Below are 19136 nucleotides of genomic sequence, written 5' to 3'. Positions count from 1 at the left end.
TGTGTGTGTATATATATATTTTTTTCTTTTCATACCCACATCTTTGCAAGCGCACCAAAAAGGCAACCACAGAGCCCAGGCGACTTGAGAGCATGTTGGTGACAACCACCACTACCTCATTATTAAGTGATACTCCAAGAGGCCTCAGAATACGGAAAGCAAAAAAGTAAAGAGGCTTCGTGTTTTCTTAAGGGAATACCAGAGCAATTACGGAGGAAAGCGCCTGCAAAGCTCTTCTGGTCTCCCGCTTTCTCACTTGCAAACAGAAAGGGATAGATTTCAAAACCGTTTTCTATCAAATGGATGTAAAATTATATCCCAGAGTTGCAATGCAAGAGGGGGAACATAAAAAAGCCGACTAAGCAAATATATGACCCAAGGAACACAAATGGAGGCCCTAAAGACGACAGTGGGTTGGTAAGTTGGCTCAAACATTCAAAACACACACAGACACACCATCTTTTCTTCTGGCTGTTACATTCCCACAAATGCTCTTTTGTCCTAAATCGTAAGTTGTGATTCTACGTGTGAATTCCCACTTCCGTGTTTCCTGTTACGCTGGTATTTGTTTATTGGGGTGCATCCCAAGGCCTGCCCACCGATGAACTGGATCCTTCTGTGGCATGGATTTCTGTCCCTGCTCCCCTGCAATCCTGCACATGCCCCTTCAAAAGAAGCTCCGAAGTTATGGGCAGCCCCAGAGCGCAGCTGGAGCACCCCACGTATGTGCCACGGAGGGCTCTGCTCGAGCAACGTGGGGTGAATCCCCTTCTCCTAGGCTTGCTCAAGTTCTACCAGGACCCCGTCGCAGTCTTTGGGGTGAAGGAAAACCACGGGCTTTCCGTGAGCCCCGATCTGGGGTTTATCGCTCAGCACACGGATCCTTTTCCCTTTCAGCTCTTCTATGGCGTTGGTGATGTTGTCCACCTAGGAAAAAAAAAGGAAATGCATTTAAAGAGGGTGGTTGGGTGATATTGCCCTAATATGCCCGAAATCAGATTGTCGCTGAATATTTTTCTTCAGGAATAGAATTGAAGCCCGGTGGGATTAACATCAAATCCAACTGGGTGGGCTTCTGCAATTGCTGCTTTTTGACCAACAGGTAAAGCTGCATTGCTGTTTTATAGATCTTTTTCTATTCTGATCTCTGCTGGCTGTGCTGCACCATTTTGCGGACTTGAGGTCGGTGGGTGGTGAGTTTTATACCAGTTTTTGCTTTATGATTCTTGTAAACTGCCCTGAACTTTGGGAATTGGGTAGTGTTTAAACAGCTGCAACTAAATGAATAAATGAACGATCAGTAAATAAAACACAATGGATCCAAACAGTTTGCATTTCAAAAACAAACCCAAATGAGTTTGATGAATGTTGGAACCTTATAGTGGATCCACAAACTTTGCTTTGTGAAGAGTTCTTCGTGAGAAATAGAGGGGTGACTTCTTAAAACAGGAATGAAAAACCTCTGGGCCCCCAGATGTTCCTAAAATACAACTCCCAGTGAGCAAGGCTGGGGATGGCAGTTCAGTGACATCTGGAACTCTCTACCTCATCTTTCCTCCTCTCTGCCTGAAAAGCAAATTAAAGAAATACAGGTAGTCCTCAACTTATGACAATTGGGACCGGAACGTCTGTTGCTAAGGAATGCGGTCGTTAAGTGAGTCATGATGGATTTTTACAGCCTTTTTGCCATGGTCATTAAGCAGATTGCATGGTCATTAAACGAATCCGGCTTCCCCTATTGAATTTGCTTGTCAGAAGCTGGCTGGGAAGTTGCAAATGGCAGTCATGTAACCCTGGGGACACTGCAGCTGTCGTAAACACATGCCAAGGGGGTGAGGGGTTGCCAAGCGCCTGAATTTTGATCATGTGACCACTGCAATGGTTGTAAGTGTGAGGACCGGTCGCAAGTCACTTTTTTCACCACCGCCATAACTTCAAACGGTCATTAAACGAATGGTTGTAAATCAAGGAAGTCCGTTTTCAGGATCCCGAAGACACCGGACACCTTCGCCTTGATGAACGTACCTATTTCTAAAGCAGATTTTGCTCAAAATAATCTCTTTGGTCTGGAACGAATCCAGAGGACAAAATACCTCAAGACAGATGTGATGCATCCCTCCAGCCTTGTTTTTCTGCAGGAAGCCAGCAATGGGGCTCTTGTCTCCGAGGGGGTGAAGAAGCTCCAGTTTCGTGTTCCCCAACTCCACAAAGACCGTGTAGACCCCGTGCTCAGGGAGGGGAACGACCTCACTCACTCGGGCTCGCAGCACGTCCCTGTACAGCGCAGAGGCTTTTCCCAGGTCGGGCACAGCAATGGCCACGTGGTTGAGCCGCCCCAAGTTCCACAAGGGCTGGGGGACCGCCTGGTCCGAGAGCCACCTTGCCGCCGGGGCCCTCAAGCGCAGATGGGCGAACAGTCCTGAAAAAATAAAAACACTCGTCCTACGCCAGCACCCCGCAGACGCGTGGGGCCAGGAATGCTGGGCGTCATGATCTTCTGCACCCGCAGGGTACCAGACGGAGCCCTGGAGATGTGAAGGACCGTAACTCCTCGGATGAAGAATGGCGGCCTTCAGACATGCAGAGAGATACTCCGGCATCCCAGGTACGGGTGAGAAGGCAGGCAGCAGGGGGGGTCGTCCCGTCTCCCCGCCACGTTCTACAGCCTTCGCTCCTCCTCCAGGCCTGAAAATTAGGGCAGCCGCAGTTGGGCTGCACTCGGGGTCTTGGCTTTGAACATCAGCAGTCCAGACCTTGCAAACGGTTGAGCAGAGACCCCTGCAAGGTTTTTTCCAGGGCAGCTACAAGGCACGATATTTTTACAGGTAGTCCTCGACTTACAACTATTTGCTTAACGACTGTTCAAAGTTAAGATGGTGCTGAAAAAAGCGACTTGTGACTGGTCCTTGCCCTTATGACCGTTGCAGGTCCCTGCGGTCATATGGTCAAAATTCGGGTGCTTGGCAACCAGGGTGTATTTATGATGGTTGCAGCATTCCGGGGTCACGTGATCGCCATATGCAGCCTTCCCAGCCAGCTCCCAACAGGCAAAATCAACGGGGGAGCTGGATTCGCTTAATGAATGCCGCAAAAGAGGTCGTAAAGTTAGGCACGACTCACTTAACAACCACATCACTTACTGACAGACGTTCCAGTGCCAATTGTGGTCGTAAGTCAAGGACTACCTGTGTGGTCCTCCTGTCAGTTAGCAAACTGATTCTTACCATCCAGGAAAATATGCTGAGGGTCTGTTTTGCCCTTTAAAGTCTTGCCTTTCAATTCCCCGCCCCCCAACAGAAGCGAGGCAGGAGGTCCACGGGGGCTTTTCTTAACATGTCTGCCTCTACAAAGGGTTCATTTTCCCTTCTGCTCCAGTCCTGAGAAACATTATTCATGTATTATTAATTAACATTAGGGAACATAATTCACATTCCTTATTACGCTCTACTTGTTTATTATTTAAAATATTCCTGTAACACTTTTTTATTCTTAAAACCCCAGAGTGCTTTACAAGTGCAAATAATTTATCCTGGTTTTTCTTTTTTCTTTTACACTGAGGGTGTTTGATGCAGAAAGGTCTGTTAAACAGTTGCAGTCTTGAGTCTACTCAGAAAGGAATTCAATGGGACTTACTCCCAGGGAGAAAATAAAGTAGATATAGGATGTCCACTCCAGATAAATGGAGCTAAGAATCAGGTGGTCCCTGGTTCAAATTTATCCTGCACCATGAGCTTCCTCAATGGCCATTCATGTTTTTCTTCTCCTCGGTCTTCCCATCTGGAAAATGGATCATAATGATGCTGTTCTAACTGAAAAGGCTGACTTATGAGAGAAGCGCTTGAAAATATTGTTGAAAATGCTACATGAATGTCAAGAATGTAGACACCAGGTTACACCCTCAATCACCAAATATCAAACTTTTCAGAATTATGGAGCCCGGCTTCCTTCTGAAAAGGGTGGATCCTGTATCCAAGTCGGAAATTCCCAGATGTCCTATACTACGTCTATTGTTTCACAGGAGAAAATCCTTAGCATTTCTCTCCCCAGCTGTTAAGCACGCTGCAAAATGCCTGATGCTTCACTTTCACAAATGTGCTAAAATGCAAATAGGAATCAACGAGCCCATTTTTCCACCCCACATTAAGGCTGGGGCGGGTACCACGCTCTAGGATTTCTTCTGGCCACAAAGGCAGCTGGTTCCCGCCATCCTCTTTAGGCTGAAATGAAAGAAATCAGAATCGTTGCTCGACTTTTAAACAGGTTGCCAACCTAGCTGTAGGCTGGATTCAGCAGAAAGAGACTGGGCTGCAGGGATGCGGGAAGAAACTAAGAATGTGCCTGCTGGACCTGCCACAAGTCATAGACAAGCATGACAAGCGGTTTATTATTTACTGGATTATTGGAAGGATCACAGCAACAGAATAATTATGCAGTGCATTAAAAATTCAGTCTTGGCAGTTTCCTACTGTCCTAAATGTTAGCTGATGTTATGGTTGGTCACACAGTCAGCCCGATGTTTAGACTGGGATTGGAATTTTTGCCCACCTATCGAGTCCTTCCCAAGGACTTGGGATAGGCAGATGGTGATGATTCCTATCTGGGTTTGTTATCTCTGCCACCTTTGTTCTTCTTGTTTTAATGTTTTCCAGCAATTTGTAAACTGCCCAGAGCTGCTGGGAGTCAGGGCAGCATATACATTTAATCAATTATTATTACAGTGGGGTGGGGGGAAGGGAGCTTTTTAATTCAGGAAGCAAAAAAAAGATGAGAAGGTTGATCAACACCAAACAACTGGGGGCATCCCAATGTTGTAGATCACAATTCCCATCGGCTCCAGCCAGCACAGTGGCAGGGCAGGATTATCTCCCAAACAGCTGGGTATAGCTTGATCACTTACCGCTGCTGCTGTTTATGAAATGAGCATAGACAGAGACCCCCCCAGCATCCTGTAACCCTGGAAGGCAGCTAGTCCTAATGCAATTGTTGGGCAAAGGGCTCAGGATAAAGGAGAGGCTTCTACAGGTGCACCCAAGAACATTTGCAGAAGGAGTGAAGATGGTTACAGGTAGTCCTCGCTTAACAACCACTATTAGGATCAGAATTTCAGTTCCTAAGCAATGCGGTCATTAAGTGAATCCAACCCAATTTTATGACCTTTTTGCGGCGGTCATTAAGCGGATCACAGTGGGCGTTGAGCAAACCACGTAGTTGTTAAGCGAATCACGGGATCCCCCATTGCTTTTTTTTTGCAAGTGGAAAGCTTTCACCATCAACGCTGAAAGATGCAGTCTCTGTTTCCCCAAGGTGGCTCCATCCAATTATCCCCCCCACCCACTCCCACTTCACCACTGTGGTTAGAAATGGAAGGCAAATAACCCTGTCCTTTATGTCTAGGGAGCCTGAAGGAAAGCGGGTTGCAGAGGGGTAAAACGGCAGCCACGTGCCCACCAGGAGTCAACATTTACTCAAAGGCAATAAATAAATAGGCCAGGGGAACCTTTGGTGCAAAACTCATTGGTTCACTCTACTTCTAACTCACTTTTCTCTGTAAACACCCACGAGGTTGCGACAGGGTACAACATACAAAATCGGTACACCAGCACCAGAAACAACAACAGAGGTTTGCAAAGCGTTTTGAGAGCCAAACGCGCCTGGCTCGAAACTTTCCGGCGTCACTTTGGCACGGCTCTTGCCACCTTCCGGGAAGGGATCCAGCCAGGAAAGGATCATCGCTGAATGTGAAACAGGGCAGGAGAGTCGTTTCGGGGTCCGGACGTTTCAGTCTCAAGACGTTTTACAAGCCTCCGAGCGAATGGCTTAATACTAAATAGTAGACAGCAGCAGCAGCAATCTCCACGCGCAACCTTGTGCAAGGAAGTCTTTACAATTTGGAAGCTGGCAAAGAAATAGCTACAAGTTCCTCCAAGGGGGAGGCCTTGCAAATGGGGGAGGGGGGTCACTGCAGCAAAGTCGCCAGGACCAGAGAAGGGGAGCCTTGGATTAATCAAGTACAACCCCTTTAACTCTAAAGCACAGTGTTTCTCAACCTCGGCAACTTTGAGACGTGTGGACGCCAACTCCCAGAATTCCCCACCCAACTCCAATTCTGGGAGTTGGCGTCCACACGTCTCAAAGTTGCCGAGGTTGAGAAACACTGCCTAGCAACTCTCGTTCATGCAAAAAGATGAAGCTGCTCTCTTTGAGAAGCTGCTGCAGAACGAATATCGCCTGCCCGCAGAAACCGCACCAGGCTGACTTCTCCCTACTTGCAGGAGTAACGACAACACGTGGTCTTCCCAAAGCAGCCACGTATAAAGAGCCATATATACAGGTTGCAATGGAGCCTCCATGTGCAGGGCCAGCCTACCCCTAGAATGCCTTCCAGCCAAGGGCAAGGAATTGCATCCCGTCCTGCACACGTCCAAGCACCAATGCACGCATGCAAAGTCGGCCAAAAACCCCACCCACCAATGCAGTAAAGGGGGCTCATTCGGAAAGCGCCTCTCCACCTCCCAGTCCCCCTCCTTCCCCAGCAGGTACCTGCCACCAGCTTCCACTTGGGGGCTGCCATCTTTATCCCTGGCACGGCCAGGCTGGCCATCTCGTGCAGAACCTCAGCCTTGTAGCCGCAGTGAAGCCAAAGAGAGAACGGGCAACGGCGTCGCAGCAGGGTCAAAAAGGCTGTGGTGGCGAGAGAAGGCGGAAGAACAGCCGTCGCTCGCCGAGCTCGGGGAAGTAGGGAAGAGCCGCCGCTGGGTCCTAGCGCTATCCCTTCTTTCAAGGCTTCCCCCAAATACCTACCACTTTCACGGACGTGTTTTAACATTTTTTAAAAGGGAAGTTTAAGGGGAAAAAAAAAGCTAAAAATCTTTCCATGTAAGAAACTCCTAATCAGGCCGTGTAGGCAACTGTTCCTAGTTTGTCCTAGTACGGGACTCACGCCCATTGCAAACTCCTCCCTGCCAAATAGACCCTCCACCCCATTTCCCTAGGAAAAACGTTGCCCACCTGGTGGGCTCGGGGATGTTGGACTGCAAGGGCCCATCCTCCCAAATGCATGCTTCTGCTGGAGGGGAGCATGGGAATTGTAGTCTAAGATAAATGGGGGGGCACCTGGCCGGGCAAGGCTGATTTTATTTGAAGGAGGTCTACAGATAATCATGGGGGGCAAACAGATCCTCCCAGTGCTGGCTGGGAGACTAAACTGCAGACTGAAAGAGTGCCTGTAGCACTGTATTTTTCAACCCTGGGAACTTTAAGATGGGTGGACTTCAACTCCCAGAATTCCCCAGCCAGCATGAACCTCCCCCGGACCCTTTTTCCCGGCGGAACCTTTCTCCGCGGAGCGCTCGTTGCCGGGCGGGCCGCTTTGGGGACGGACGCGCCGAGGCGCGAGAGAGGCATGGCAGTTCCCACGGCAGCCGGGTCTCCGGCGCAGCGGCTGGACACGTGTTTGGAGGTGCTGGGCGCCGCCGCGGGTCGCCCCGAGCGGTTCCTCAGGTAGAGACGCGCTGAGCGGCGGGGGCGGTCGGGGTCAGCCCTCCCCCGAGCTGTTGCACAACAGCTCCCATCGCTCCCAGCCAGCCTGCGGGGCAGACAGGGACCCTCTTGGAGGACGGCGGCTTGGGGGTGGCCGGGCCCGCGGGAGGAGAGGCTCCTCCGGCCAAGCACCCGCGCCGGCTGCCCTCTCCCGGCCGAGCCTTGGCTGCCAGGTGGGGATCCGCCAGGTGCAGCCCAGAGGGCGCCCAGTTGGGGAAGGAGGGGCGCCTTTTGCATGGGGAGTCAAAGGAGGGTCCAGATCCCCCTGTGGGGCTGGTGCGTTTCCTTCCTTGGAAAATAATAGTAATAATAACGATTTAGTAAACTTGTCTGCCTCCTGACTCTTCAATGACTCTAAGCAGCTCACAACAATCAAAGAAATTGCAATAAAATCAACAAAACATAAAAATATTGATACTAATAATTGATTGGACTTGTTTGCAGCCCAACTCTCAATGACCCTAGTGGCTCACAACAATCAAAGCAATTGCAATAGATTCAATAAAATATAAAATAATAACAAGGGTTTATTAAACCTGTTTGTCCCCCGCCCAACTCTCAGTGTCTCTGGGCAGCTCACAACAACCAAATGACAAAATCGACAAAAACATAAAAAGTAAAGGTAAAAGTTGGCGAGCTCCAGGAAGTGAGGTTAGGGGGGATCAACTGGATTTAAAGAAGCGACGAATCTCGCTGTGACGAGCGGCCCGTAACCTACCCTCCTTGCCTTCCAGTGTCCAAGATGGACTCGCTGCCGACTTCGTCGCCCTGACCAAAGCATTGTATGACTTCCACCACGCCCTTCGCGGGGGGGCCGCGGCGGGAAGTCCTTTGAAAGAGCTGGTGATCGAGAACTTTGACGAAGAACAGATCTGGCAGCAGCTGGAGCTCCAGAATCACGCTGTCCTCGGGCCCTTGAAGAAGGCAGTTGCTCGAAACGTAGAGGATGGGGTAAAGGGGGCACTCTCCCTCCTCCCAGAGGTTGGGGAGGACGAGTCTGGGGGGGGAGACGGGGGGGAGACAGATGTGGAGGACCAGGCGGAGGAGGAATCTGGCCGCAGCAGCGGCCACAGCGAAGAGGAGGAGGAAGGCGGGCCCGACAGAAAGAGAAGCCGTTTGGGAGCAGCCGACAGCGGTGACTTCAGTGACGAGGATTCGGACCTGGACTTTGATATCGAAAAGTTAGAGCAGCCAACCCGAAAGTCAAAGGACGTCATGAAAAAGACGGGGGAAGAGTCCTTGGTGGATGACAGATTTTTCAAACTCTCCGAGATGGAGGCCGCTTTGGAGGTGGAGGAGAGAGAAGGAAACCGAGACAGCGACAGCGAAGGAATAGATTATTTTGAAGAGATTCTCTCTGAAGATGAGGAGGAGGAGGAAGAAGAGTTTGGAGTGATGAAGAAGAAGGTAAGGGCTTGGGGGAAAATATTGTGTTCCTGTAAGGTAAAACTTAGTCTGCTCTTAAAGGCGACATTGTTTTGAAGCCCTTTGAGGCAGGCAAACTTGGGAAGCAAATACCATTTCTGGAAAAATCTTTATTTTAAAAACCCCAGAATCTTGAAAGCCTATCGAAACCATTCTCCAGGTCAACTTATACCTAGCAAAATTCAGGCACACTTCCTGCCTCCCCAGACTAAGGAGTTGCCAGGGTCTGCTAGACATTTCTGCGCAATTGTCCTTACACAGGTAGTCCTCGTTTAGCAAGTGTCTTGTTCAGTGTCCATTTGCAGTTGCAGCGGTGGTGAAAAAGTCACTTTGCGGCCAATCCTCACATTGACGACTGTAAAGCAAAGGAAACCTGAAGTAAGATCAGAAGCACAGTCGTGGTTTCACTTAGCGATTGCTTTGTTTAACGACCGAATTGCCAGTCCCAGTTGCGGTCACCGAACAAAGACTGCCTGTAATATTTTCATAGCCTGGGTAACCTTATGTCTGTCCCAACCCTTCCCGTGTGTGGTCGAGGGACAGCATGACTCATTCCAACCTTCAGATGCTTGCTCCAGGTAGCGTCACCCTACCATTTCTCCCTCGAGATCAGGTAGGTCAGGAGCCCCAAGAAGAAAATGGGACAGGAGTTGAAGCTGGAAATAGACACAGGACTGACAGTGCAGTAAACGTTGTCGAGGGCGCCATTTTCAGGAGAGATTTGCTGCTTGGTTCCCTTCCTTTTCAGAACCAGCCGCTTAAGGCACTTCGTTCCTAGGTTCAGATAACGAGGCTGCTGCAAAAAGAGTGGGGTGGCAAGAAATTGTTAAGCGAGGCCGATCGTTGATATTCAGATAAATGTGGGTGTATATATTGTTGGCAAGGTGTTTGGATTCGCTGCAGATTGCTAGTAGGCCTCTTGGGAGTTAACGCCTGGCTGCATGCACTGGTGGGAGCTTGTAGGTAGAACAGGAGGAAGGAAAATGATGTGTGGAGATTTGTCAAACAAGTTCTGGCTTGTTTCCATCCAGGTATTGCACACTTTGAAGCAGAATGGACTCTTACTGGAAAGTCCTCTAGCAAACTCTAGATCCATTCCGCTTACTTTGAGAACGCACGGCTCTCAGTCGTTCCAGTGCGTTCAAAATTCAGCTGCCCGTTGGCCTCCGTTTTTTCCTTCCTCAGGCAATTAAAAGTGCTCGTGATCTTAAATATCAAGATTACTTTGATCCTGTGGATGGCGACAGCGGTCCCGTGGATGAACAGGAAGATGACCAAAACATCCAGAGCGGGGAAGGGGAAGTAGAAGAAGCAGAAGACGACGACAGCGCTGGGAGTGCTCCTGAGTACGTGGCTGGTATCTAAGGGCACAGCTCTAGTACTTTAAGAAGGAATTCTGAAGCCCTGATGCATTTATAGGGCGACCTCTGTAAGTCCTCTCAGAAGTTAGGGCCGTTGTCCTGGTGATGTCTGCATCTAAAAGTTCTTCTGAGATAAACTCATTTTATTACACAAACAGGAAAGTGGTATCTGAGGTCCTGTTGTTCTCTTCCTTCATGTGTTGGGCTGGGAATTGTGCGCACTGAAATTCAGCACAGTGGAAGGCGTGGGGTTGAGAATGTCATCCTGTGAAATACAGGTGGTCCTCAATTTATGACCACAATCTGGACCGGAATTTCCATCAGTAAGTCGTTGCGGTCGTAAGTCAGGTCATGACCATTTTTATGGTGGTCATTAAGTGAATCAACATGGTTGTTACGGGAATCCAGCTTCCCCAATGGGTGCTTTTTTTGAAAACAGCAGAAAAGGTCGCAAAACGTGACCGTGGGATGCTACCACCGGTCGTAAATGCGAGCCAGTTGCCAAACACCCAAAATGCGGTCATGTGGCCGTGGGGCGGTGTGCGACTTTTTGCAACACTCGGAAGTGCTTTACAGGCCATAAAGCACCCATTCCAAGGCCGTTGTAACTTTGGGCCGTCGCTGAATGAATGGTCATAAATCGAGGACCACCTGTAGTATTTCCCCCTTCTCAAGGGGAATTCTATATGTGGGATCATGAAATTTCCTCTTTTGGCGTTCTGTTTAGCACCCTAGCAAGCTGAAGTTTGTAGATACTTTGGAGAGCTTTGGTAAGAAATACATGCCTAACAAAGTTCCTTTTTTTACCCTGTTGTTGAATAGGAGCACTGAGGACACGGGTGGAATCAGACAGATCGAAAATGGGAAAAACAAAGAGCCTTCGAAAAGAGTGACGTTCACCTTGCCCTCTGACAGTGACATGGAAGAAGAAACCCCCGCGTTCCGGGAAAAGTCCAACAAGTCCCCCGAAATGAAATCTTCCTTTGAGAAGAGACAGGAAAAGGTGAACTTGTGTGTCAGGCGCGCGACCCGAACGCATTTACGTTGCTGCCTGGAAGAATCTTGTTTACAGCAGAGGCGGAATCTTCAGGCGGAAAGAAAAAAGCGAGAGAATGGGGAAGGAACAAGAGGGGGGTGGAGATGTCCGCGTCTTTAGAATTGACCACTGAGAGATTGTTCCCTTACAGATGAGCGAAAAGATTAAATCCCTCGAAGAGGAGCTGCTGACGGAGAAGCCGTGGCAGCTGAAAGGCGAAATTACGGGGCAGAAGAGACCGGAGAACAGCCTTCTGGAGGAAATGCTGCTTTTTGACCACGCGGTCCGGATGGGTAACCCTTTGACTGAGCCCAGGCGTGCTCGCTCTTAAACGCTCCGGAGGAGGAATGTGCCGGGGGGGGAGCTGTTTGGCTGATAGCCAGGAATGGTGGTGGTTCCTGGCCAAGAAGGGTCCACGATCTGGTTATTTTCGGAAAGGATGCTGTTAAATCTCACTGGGTCTTTTTGTGTTCTCAGCTCCTATGGTCACAGAAGAAACAACGCTTGAGCTGGAAGAGATTATCAAGAGAAGGATAAAAGATCAGGTGAATAAAAACAGCTGTCTTTCTCTTGACTACAGGCAGTTCTCGACTTACAACCACAATTGGGACCGGAACTTCTGTTGCTAAGTGAGGCAGTCATTAAGTGAGTCGTGCCCAAGTTTATGACCTTTTTTGCTGTGGTCGTTAAGTGAATCACGTGTTCATTAAGCGGATCCGGCTTCCCCCGTTGACTTTGCTTGTTGGAAGCCCCTTGGGAAGGTTGCAAATGGCGATCATGTGACCCTGGGCTGCTGCAACTGTTGTAAATACATGCGGTTGCCAGGTGCCTGAGTTTTGATCACGTGGCCGCAGGGAAACTGTGATGGCCGTCAGTAAGGACCAGTCGTAAGTTACTTTTTTAGCACCGTTGTGACTTCAAATAGTCACTAAATGAATGGTTGTAAGTCAAGGACTACCTGTTTGCTGTTTGGGAGAGGGATCTGTCCATTCCGCCACCACAGCATGTCGTGGTGCTGGTTTGCAATTCTTCAGGTTACCTGGGTTGTAGATGACCTTCCTTGAAGGTGTTGGAGAAAACGGCTTTCCTGCCTTTTAAGAGCCCTTAGGATTCTCTTGCTGTGGAATTTTTCTAAGGAAATGAGCTGGTGCTTCAGGGTTAAAAGGTTGTCAAGTTTTCATCATTCTGGCTCCACTTTTTTAAAAAGAATCTTTTTACATCGTAAAAATATTTGTGTTCTTACTCCTGGAATTTTGTGATCTCATTTTGTGGCTTACTCTAGAAAGAATTGCATAAATGTGAAACTGACCCAAAGGGAGATGGTCGTTGCTGCCTACAACTGGTATTGCTCTGGCGTTTCTTTTCTTTTTTAAAAAAAACAACAACAGGCATATCATTCTAACGTTTTGTGGTTTTAGGCTTGGGATGATGTGGTCCGTAAAGAAAAACCGAAAGAAGATCCATTTGAGTATAAGAAGCGTTTGACTCTGGATCACGAGAAAAGCAAATTGAGTCTGGCTGAAATTTATGAGCAAGAATATTTGAAACTGAACCAGGTGTGTTGTTGTCTATATCCGAAATCCAGGACACACCTCTGCTGAAGCGGTTTGTTTTATTTATTTCTACTTGAAGGCCCAGTCCTTGGTGGCAATAACTGGGTGCCCTCTGAGCCCATTTAGAAGTGATGAGCTTGTTGTGATGGTTACCGGAGGGAGCAGAAAATTTGAGAAGGAAGCAATTGCAGCTTTCTATTCCCCAGTTCTCCCCTAGAACAATTGCTGAAAGCAAGCTGGAATTGCATTTTGAAAAATAGATGTTTTCTAAGTAATGTTTTACAGCATGTCCATTAACAGAAGATCATGTGGTTGTGTGGGTTAGCAGGAAAAAAGAATTGTGAGTCAATTTCTGATTCTTCTTAAGTGGACTTCACTGAACTTGCTTGTGTCCTCTCTGTGCTTGAATTATGTATGAATTGGGATTGGACGAGCTTGCAATATGATGGTTAGAAATCATGTCTGGGATTTTGTAAAAAAATTAGCACCCCAATATCCTACATTTTTGTGAAATAGCTCAATAGCTCTCAAGTGCAACCTGCGGTGATACACATTGAAAACCTTCTCAGACCCTGTTTTATATGCACTGATTTCTTGACGTTCAGCAGTAAAATACTACAGATAATTTTGTAAAAGAAAGCAAACCTTGTATTTTGGCATTATGGGTATCTTGCATTTTTTTAAAAAAAATTGGGAATTGCTCTCCTTAATCCCGCTTTGTGCTCATGCAGAAAAAAACTGAAGAGGAAGAAAAACCTGAGCATATAGAAATACGGAAAATGATGGACTCTCTCTTTGTCAAGCTGGATGCCCTGTCCAACTTCCACTTCATGCCGAAGCCGGTAAGTATGGTGTCCCTGCAGATTTGGTGGCAAGTATTTTATCAATAAAATCTCAATGTTTCAGTAGAAAAGGGTTGAGAATACCCTCTCGTTTCCTTATCAGACTTTTAACCTCTATTCTTTTATGCAGAAGCCATCCCAGTTAATTCGGTAGGATGGCAGTTAAATAAGTGTGGATCCAATGCAGTCTTACTAGCCCCAAAGGTTCCACAGCATTTATTTTTAGGATGGCAATCGTTTAGTGATGTTGACACGTATGCAAAACGCCTCTTTTCTTTCCTGGTAGCCTGTGCCCGAAGTTAAAATAGTCTCCAATCTCCCAGCAATCACCATGGAAGAAGTTGCTCCGGTGCATGTTAGCGATGCTGCACTTCTGGCCCCTGAAGAAATTAAGGTGTGGCATTCCTCTTGAGTTTTCCTGCTCTCTACCACTACAGGTAGTCCTCACTTAATGACCACAGTTGGGATTGGTATTTTGGTTGTTAAGTGAAGCGGTCGTTAAGCGAATACGGCCCGATTGTATGACCTTTTTGCGGCAGCCGTTAAGCGAATCACCGTGGGTGTTAAGTGGCTCACGCGGTTCCCCACTGATTTTGCTTGCCAGAAGTTGGCCGGGAAGGTAGGAAAAGGCGATCACGTGACCACAGGACACTGCAACGGTCATAAATGCGGACCAGTTGCCAAGCGCCCAGTCCGCAATCACGTGACTGGGGGGAACGTTGTGACTGTCGTAAGTGTGAAGACCGGTCGCAAGTCATTTTTTTCAGCACTGTCGGAATTCCGAACCATCACTAAACAAATGGTTGTTAAGTGAGGACTACCTGTAGCTAATTCTGTCCTTGGGAATCCTATTCCATTCCAGGTTGGTGTGAAGTCAGAGGGAGCTAATGCATTTGATTCGAGTCACACTCCCATTGCTACTTTTCTTGACACCGGGGGCTGCTTTGCCTTCGGTGAAATAACGTATAAAATAAGTTTACCAGATTGCAGGTAAAACAGTGTCCCCAGGACTTAGGGATAGCCTCATCCTTAACCCTGGCCTGCCAGATGGTCAGGCCAGAAGAAATAGTTGGTGTGGGTTCCCTTAATCCTTCATTTTCTCTTCCATCTCGTAAGGGTGGGATATGCTCCACATGTTAAATACGAACGTACCCGCTTTGCATTCCATTCCTTCGTCTGTTTGCAAATCAGAATGTAGTTATCTGCAGACCTCCACTCTTTTCTAAAGTTTGCAGGGACATTTGCACCTTAACAAATGCCCTGGGCCTGTGGAGTTGCCACCCTTCTGGAGGATGCCAGATTGGAAAGATTGGATTAGAGAGTTCCGGGCACAATCCAGGGCAGGGGTGCGGGGAAGCGGGGTGGAATCCGCCTGCTCCCCTGAATTGAATGATTTCCCGGTCACTTCAGTGGGTCTCGAGGGCTGGGAAATAACCCCAGCTAACATCTCTGAGGATAAAGCAAAACTTCTTAGCGGTGGGCCTTGGGCATCGCTCAGATTTCTGTGCTGCCTCCCAAGATTCGTAGGATCCAAATTATGAGTTTTGCCAATCTGTCCATGTGCTCCACTCGCCTTGACTTTAGGAGAAGAACAAAGGCGGGGATGTGAAAACTGGTGCCGAAAAGACCCCCACGGATAAAAAACGGGATCGTAGGAAAAAGAAGCTGATGAAGCGCATGAAACTGAAGGAGAGGGAAAGGCGACAGAAAGTCCTGGAGAAGAAATTGGAACCGAGCGCCAAGTTAAGCAGAAAAGCGTCAGCTGCGCAGCTGAAAAAGCTTACAAAGGAAAGGAGAACCTCTTTGTTGAAGGTATGGCCAACAATGTGGGACTGAGGACCCTCAAGCCCCAAAGCTTGGTCGGTTTGATGCCTTCACAGCCATGGCAGCTTCCATTTTCATAGTATTTTGTTTGCCAGGGGTCGGTATGCTGTTTTCTACAGGTGGAGAGGGGGGGAATCATGGTCCAAAATTGCTCTGAACCAGAAACCATTTAGCCATCCAACAGGATTGTAAACGAGGAGGCCAAACAACCAGTAGAATTCCCGTTCGACGCTGCATGGCGTCTGTTGCCACCAACCTGCTGTTTTGTTCTCTTCCTTAAGTTTTCCAGCCGGTGAAACGGAGCAGGGAAGGAAAAGGGAATTTTACACCTTCCCTGCTTCCCACCTAGACCCCCTAGTCCAACAGCAGAGTTAAGATGCCGAGGACACCTTCCACCCTCCCATCCCTTGGGTGCTGGATTCACCCATCCATGTCCCTTGAGCACCGTTGCTTGAGAGGGAGATTGATGGACATCGGTGTGCATCTAAAGACACCTGTATGGCTTCATGTGGAGCCTCAAAGCATCTCCCCAATCTAACAAAACAGGATCCAAGTGAGTTTTAAAAAACGAACAAGTAACAGACCTAAAAGGATGAGACTCGGAAATTCAAACCTCTCTCAGCAAAAGGGTTTTGGTGACCTTTGAGATGGCTGGGAGGGGAGGGCCGTCATGAACCTGCTGAGGAGGTGACTTCAGGGCCTCTTTATCCCCAGTTATAGTAGCAGGCAGAAGCTTGTGAGAGAAGGCACCTATTCACTTGCTGGTTCTGCATTAAATGAACATTTTAAAAAAAATATCTGTTCAATCATGTCTGATTCGGGTAGTTTTCTTGGCAAGGTTTTTCCGAAGGGGTTGGCCATTGCCTCCTTCCCAGGGCTGAGAGAGAGGGACTGGCCCAAGGTCACCCAGCTGGCTTCGTGCCTCCGGGTTTCTAGCTGGATGCCTTAACCCAGTGTGTCTCAACCTTGGCCACTTGAAGATGGGTGGACTTCATCTCAGGTCTTCAGGGCCTCAACTCAAGTCTTCAACTCAGCAAGGTTGGCTGAGGAATTCTGGGAGTTGAGGTCCACACAACTTAAAAGTGGCCAAGGTTGAGCAACACTGCCTTTACCACTACACCAGACTGGCTCTCAAATGAACAATAAGATGATGATGATAATCTATCAAACTTGTATGCTGCCCGACTCTTCAGTGGTTGTGGGTGGCTTACAACTCTAAAAGAAATTACAATCAAATGGGTAAAAGATAAAGGATGGCCAGCGCGATGAAGCGAGAGGTCTCCCTCTCCCTCACCAAAGGCCTGGGTGAAGAGCCAGATCTTCAAGGCTCTTCTCAATAACGGGGGGGGGGGGGGCATGATCCAGATCTTGCGGGGGAGGGACCGCGTCCCAGATCCTCTGAATGCCCTTGGATGAGATTCCCATCTGTTCGCTTTGCAATCAAACTATGAGCTTTCGGACTGATTTAGCAGTGCTGCAAATTCCTGTTTGAAAAGATGGTAAAACAGTTTCTGGCTTTGGCCAGCCTCCCCCCCCCCTTTTTTTTTTCTTTAAGGATTCAGCAGTTACGAAGGAGCTATTTCAAGAATATTGATGTGTTCAAGGAGGACTGACTTGCTTTCCCCCCCATTAGAACCATAGATACCCTTGGCCCGCGCCCTCCGTTCTCATTAGCATGCATGAAGCATGAATGTGTAGATCCTGCCAAGGCTTTCTGGGGGTGTTGGGCTGCCAGAAAGATTGTACTGCTTGACGCAACAGCTGCCACCGCTATTTAGTTACAGTCCGAATACAAATGGGCTTTTTCCTCCGGAAAGCCTTGTGTGGCTCGAATTGCTCTACATGTAGAGATTGTGGGTTGTTTTTTGTTTGTTTTTTTAATGGTTCATGTACTTCCATCTGGCATATTTCAGTTTTGCGAAATAAATGCCTCTCCTTTACAGGATGACGGTGGAGACAAGGCTTTGAAGTCCTCCAAGGCGTTCTTTTCTCAGTTGCAAGATCAAGTGAAAATGCAAATTAAGGATGCCAAGAAAAGCAAGAGAAGACCAAAGCAGCAAGAACTCTCTGCCCAGAAGCTAAAGCTGTAATAAATTATGCATGCCCTGCTTTGTATAAATTAAAATAAGTGTGTGTGTGTGTAATTTAAAACTCTGCTTTCAGTTAACTTCATTTGATGAGTGTGCATGTGCTTGCATGGAGCCCCGTTCCTCTTGAAGCCATTGCTATATGCAGGGGTGTCCGCAGAGCACATCTAAAGTATTGTGTCCCATCTTGATTTTTGTGACCACACCCTGTGGTCACCTCTGGCCACATGTGATTCAAAGCATTTCTCTGTCAAAGGGACGAAGGATTTGGGGGCTCACCAGAAGCCTTGGGAGCTGTCCCAAGGTTGGCTCTGTGGCACCATCATCTGGCAGGGCCATTTTTTCACGCTCATTTGCTGTGCTTTGTTTTTGAAGGACTCGCCCGTTTTTTAACATAGGATTTGTTAATGAATTGTTTTAATTCCTCTAAAAAAAAGTGAGATAACCCGTAAAAAGAGCCAACCCACACCATCATCATCATATGTGAGTTTGCGCGATTAAGTCTTTGACTGCAATATTTTGTAGTCCTGAGGACTCTTACCCTTATTTACTAATAAAATTTGTGAAAGGATACCACCTACCATAAACATCTTTTCCATCTATATATCCTTAAATACATTTTATTATACGTGTGTACTTTTTCCCCCAAGATACCATTTAATCATGTTAAGGGATGGTGTGACAATTCCTTTTTGAATATGCAAGTTCATATTACCTAAGTGCACAAACTTGGGGGTTTGTGCACTTCTAATTTCTTTGTTTTTTTTTAAACAACAAAATACGGTTTATGTTTCTTCGTCTAAGGATTGCCACTTAGCAGCATTAGGGCCAACGCTGTCTGGGGTTGGAAGGGGACTAGGTTGGGTCTGATCAGCCTGATGACTTCCTGGACACGGCAGTGTCAATTCTCAGCAATAACATGGAAGTGATTGATTTATTTTTTATCTTTCCTTCCCAGTCTTGCCTTTGGTCTCCCACCCAAACGAGCCAAGTCCATCCGGTGGGTTTTTTCAAGAGCAGCCAAGCATTCTTTGCTGCCTTCTGTTGTGACCCAGTTGTGAAAATACTGACTGGAGACATGCTTTGACGTGAACCCATTGATTCAGGTGGTTTTTATGCTGAACAGAATTCATATTAAATTTCTGCATAAATTCTAATTTTTTAAGCCAGATCAGGGGATGTGGTAGAAAGCTTAAGATAGTCATCTACCCTCTGTTCCACACTTCTGGTTGCATTTGTTGGAAGCTGTAAAATATCTTCTGGAATATCAGGAGCTTGGGGCATTTGTTCCTTGCCCAAGAGGAATAGGAAGAAGTGGTTTATTATTTTTATTTTCAAGAGCTTGGATTCCTCCAAACGCCTGGGGAGATGGGTAGCTGCTATGTTTCGTTGCCCATCCTGGCGTGTGATTTTTTTTAAAAAAAACTTCCTTTTGTAGAAGTTTAATTGATTGTAAGAACAGACCCTTC

General features: G+C 47.6%; 2 protein-coding genes across 2 annotated transcripts; one reads left to right on the top strand and one right to left on the bottom strand.

The window, feature by feature from the left end:
* Positions 1–546: 546 nt before the first annotated feature.
* On the bottom strand, positions 547–6657 carry MCEE (methylmalonyl-CoA epimerase). The gene is made up of 3 exons (XM_063314223.1): positions 6541–6657; positions 2094–2419; positions 547–927 (listed from the first exon to the last, which is right to left on the bottom strand). The coding sequence occupies exons 1-3, from the start codon at positions 6599–6601 to the stop codon at positions 775–777; spliced, it is 540 nt and encodes a 179-aa protein (XP_063170293.1). The 5' UTR covers positions 6602–6657; the 3' UTR covers positions 547–774.
* A 721-nt stretch (positions 6658–7378) lies between these two features.
* Positions 7379–17709, top strand: MPHOSPH10 (M-phase phosphoprotein 10). Its single transcript, XM_063313919.1, has 11 exons — positions 7379–7500; positions 8274–8946; positions 10150–10310; positions 11148–11328; positions 11513–11654; positions 11839–11906; positions 12780–12917; positions 13646–13756; positions 14043–14150; positions 15341–15568; positions 17524–17709. Exons 1-11 carry the CDS (start codon positions 7403–7405, stop codon positions 17668–17670), a joined length of 2055 nt encoding a protein of 684 aa, XP_063169989.1. The 5' UTR covers positions 7379–7402; the 3' UTR covers positions 17671–17709.
* Positions 17710–19136: the final 1427 nt, after the last annotated feature.

This window comes from Candoia aspera, chromosome 13 (assembly GCF_035149785.1).
Source record: "Candoia aspera isolate rCanAsp1 chromosome 13, rCanAsp1.hap2, whole genome shotgun sequence".
Lineage (NCBI taxonomy): Eukaryota > Metazoa > Chordata > Lepidosauria > Squamata > Boidae > Candoia > Candoia aspera.
This window is presented reverse-complemented; position numbering and strand designations above follow the sequence as displayed.

Coding starts and splice junctions, on each gene's coding strand:
- MPHOSPH10 (XM_063313919.1), top strand. CDS start 7,403: ATGGCAGTTCCCACGGCAGCCGGGTCTCCGGCGCAGCGGCTGGACACG. Junction 7,501..8,273: donor CGCCCCGAGCGGTTCCTCAG/GTAGAGACGCGC, acceptor CTTGCCTTCCAG/TGTCCAAGATGGACTCGCTG. Junction 13,757..14,042: donor TCCACTTCATGCCGAAGCCG/GTAAGTATGGTG, acceptor CTTTCCTGGTAG/CCTGTGCCCGAAGTTAAAAT.
- MCEE (XM_063314223.1), bottom strand. CDS start 6,601: ATGGCCAGCCTGGCCGTGCCAGGGATAAAGATGGCAGCCCCCAAGTGG. Junction 2,420..6,540: donor CAAGTGGAAGCTGGTGGCAG/GTACCTGCTGGG, acceptor TTATTTTTTCAG/GACTGTTCGCCCATCTGCGC. Junction 928..2,093: donor TGCATCACATCTGTCTTGAG/GTATTTTGTCCT, acceptor TTTTTTTCCTAG/GTGGACAACATCACCAACGC.